General features: G+C 32.6%; 1 protein-coding gene across 1 annotated transcript in view; it reads left to right on the forward strand.

Annotated features, from left to right (window-relative positions):
* Positions 1-1,627, forward strand: part of LOC115235641 (carnitinyl-CoA dehydratase-like) — a 2,810-nt gene extending 1,183 nt beyond the window's left edge. Inside the window, exons 4-6 of the mRNA XM_029807547.1 lie at positions 14-165; positions 352-644; positions 943-1,627. Of these exons, the coding sequence (XP_029663407.1) occupies positions 14-165; positions 352-629 (430 nt within the window). The 3' untranslated portion in view covers positions 630-644; positions 943-1,627. The remainder of the gene's footprint in view (positions 1-13; positions 166-351; positions 645-942) is intronic.
* The last annotated feature ends 755 nt before the right edge of the window (positions 1,628-2,382 follow it).

Raw genomic sequence — 2,382 nt, forward strand, 5'->3', positions numbered from 1 at the left:
TAAACAGACGTTCCGGCATTCCAATTTTATGCGGAGGCACCGTCCGTTTGCCTGCTCTGGTTGGATATTCTAGAGCTATAGACCTAATACTAACAGGAAGAATAGCTACTGCAGAGGAAGCATTTAAGTGGGGAATTGCAAATAAATATGCATCTTGTGGTGCAGGTATGAATTAAACCTCGGGATTATTTGAAAACTTAAAGGAAAGCTGTAATATATATAGAGTAAATTAACGTTATCTCTGTATTATCATATTTTTAGGCATATCTATTACTCTGTTTAATTCTAGAAACATTGAGAATAATATATATATCTATTCTTAAATATGTATTTTATTTGTTTTGGGTACAGCTTTGGGCGTAGCGATAAATTTGGCATCGTCCCTTGTAAAATTTCCGCAAAAATCTTTGTTAGCGGATCGCGCCTCGGCGCATTTTGCCGCATGTTCGGCAAAGGTAATGGAAGAAGCATTGCAATTCGAAAAAGATAATTCATCGCATTTGATATTGGAGGAAGGAGTTGAAGGCGCTAAGAAATTTATTTATCAAGGAATAGGAAGGCACGGAAAGTTTCATGATATCACGATTAAAGATAAGAGTATTAAGGAATTAGATGAGACTTTATTATAAGAAGTTTCGATTTAAGTGAGTGTATATAACGATTTTATTGTATATAATTCTTTTTCTCTCTGAATATTTTAAGTTCAATAAATTTGTTAATTTCCCTAATCTATTTTGGCTATTGTACAATTTAATTATGCATATTAAAGACATGTGTGCATATTAAAGACATGTTGTGTGCATTGAATGTCGTTGAGTAATACTATATCATCAAGACACATATGCACTATACAATATATAATTATTAAATAATTTTTTATATACATCAGATTAATGGAGTTTTTAAAATTTCATCAGATTAATTAATTATTATGCTTTTTAGGCGTAGATTTAATTGATGGAGTTTTCCGCGAAGGTCTTCGCACCTTGGATAGAATATCAGAACATCTTTTGGCTGCCTTTCCTGTTAGAAGTGGTGTAAAGTTCACCATCTGTCTATTCTCATCCCCTGAAAAATATCTCCTGTAATATCTCCTATATTAGGTAAAATAATATTCACACATTACTTTCGAAAGTTATGATAAAATATGTTGAATCTGTTTGAAGAATATCTGTTCCGCGTGTACAAGGCTCATAGAAGGATACGTTTTTCAATTGACAATTGATTTCGTCATATAAATCGAATTCATCTGAAAATATCCAGATAGCAAATGCAAGTTATTTGACGTCAAAATAACGTGCGTTTGCTATCTAGTTTCCTACGAAAATTGATTTTTACATTTTTTTAATAATTAAAAAACTGCAGTTTAACAAAATTGATGTTAGATTAGTGTCAACATTTATATATATATAATCAATTAATAATTATATTTATATAATCATTTTACTTTTAATTACATGTACTATTCACACGTGCAACTTTTCTAATGTAATTGAGTATCATTCTAATCGGACAATTTACATTCACCAACATCTCTCTTTCTGCAGATGTGTTTGATTGTCCAACCTCATCACTATTTGATAAATATTCTGTAATTACAATTCTATACTATTAATCATAATTCTCCTTAAAAAGATAATTTTAATTTCTTACCAATGTATTTAACCCTTATAATAGTTGTCATGTTAAATATGTCTGTTTGATGTCATAAAATGCAACAAGCTAGATCGCGTACTTTTTTTTTTTAAATGTATCGATATGTTCATCGACAAGACGCGCTATTATAAGCGATATAAATTGCATAGCAATTGTAAATTAAAAGCATATTTGTCTTTTCGCTTTAGCTTAAATTACATTTTTTTTACATTTTCAGGATTAAATGGAAATTAATTGTAAAGAATATTGTATGAAGGAGAGATTCGTTTAATCTTTTGTTTAATTAACGAATTCTATTTTTATTCTATTATTTGATTAAAGAAAAAAAAAGTATTAATTCAGAAAATCTGGATATGTAGCATAAAGCATCTGGAGACCTATATTCAACAAGGTCCAAAAGATATCTGCTTGTGCAGGGAATGCATTTCACCGATGCACTTTGCGCATCATACGCTTTTCTTTGTGCAAGAGACCGCGACTTAGGCGGCCGACGACACGTTCCGTCGTCTCAGACTGGAATTCCGAATAATCCTGGAATTTCATATTCGCTAAATTACAACGACTAACTGTGCAGGCTTAATTGGCGAAAGTAATGCGAGAGACCGGCTGGCCGGCCAACCACCGTCGAGCCTGTTAAAGTCGTTGTGACGAAACGAGTGCAGGTGGCGGAGTGCATTGTTGCGCAATCGTCCGCGGTATCCCTCCTCCGCGTTCTCCTTGTAACCA

The sequence above is a fragment of the Formica exsecta genome, unplaced genomic scaffold (genome assembly GCF_003651465.1).
Source record: "Formica exsecta isolate Colony F162 unplaced genomic scaffold, ASM365146v1 scaffold229, whole genome shotgun sequence".
Lineage (NCBI taxonomy): Eukaryota > Metazoa > Arthropoda > Insecta > Hymenoptera > Formicidae > Formica > Formica exsecta.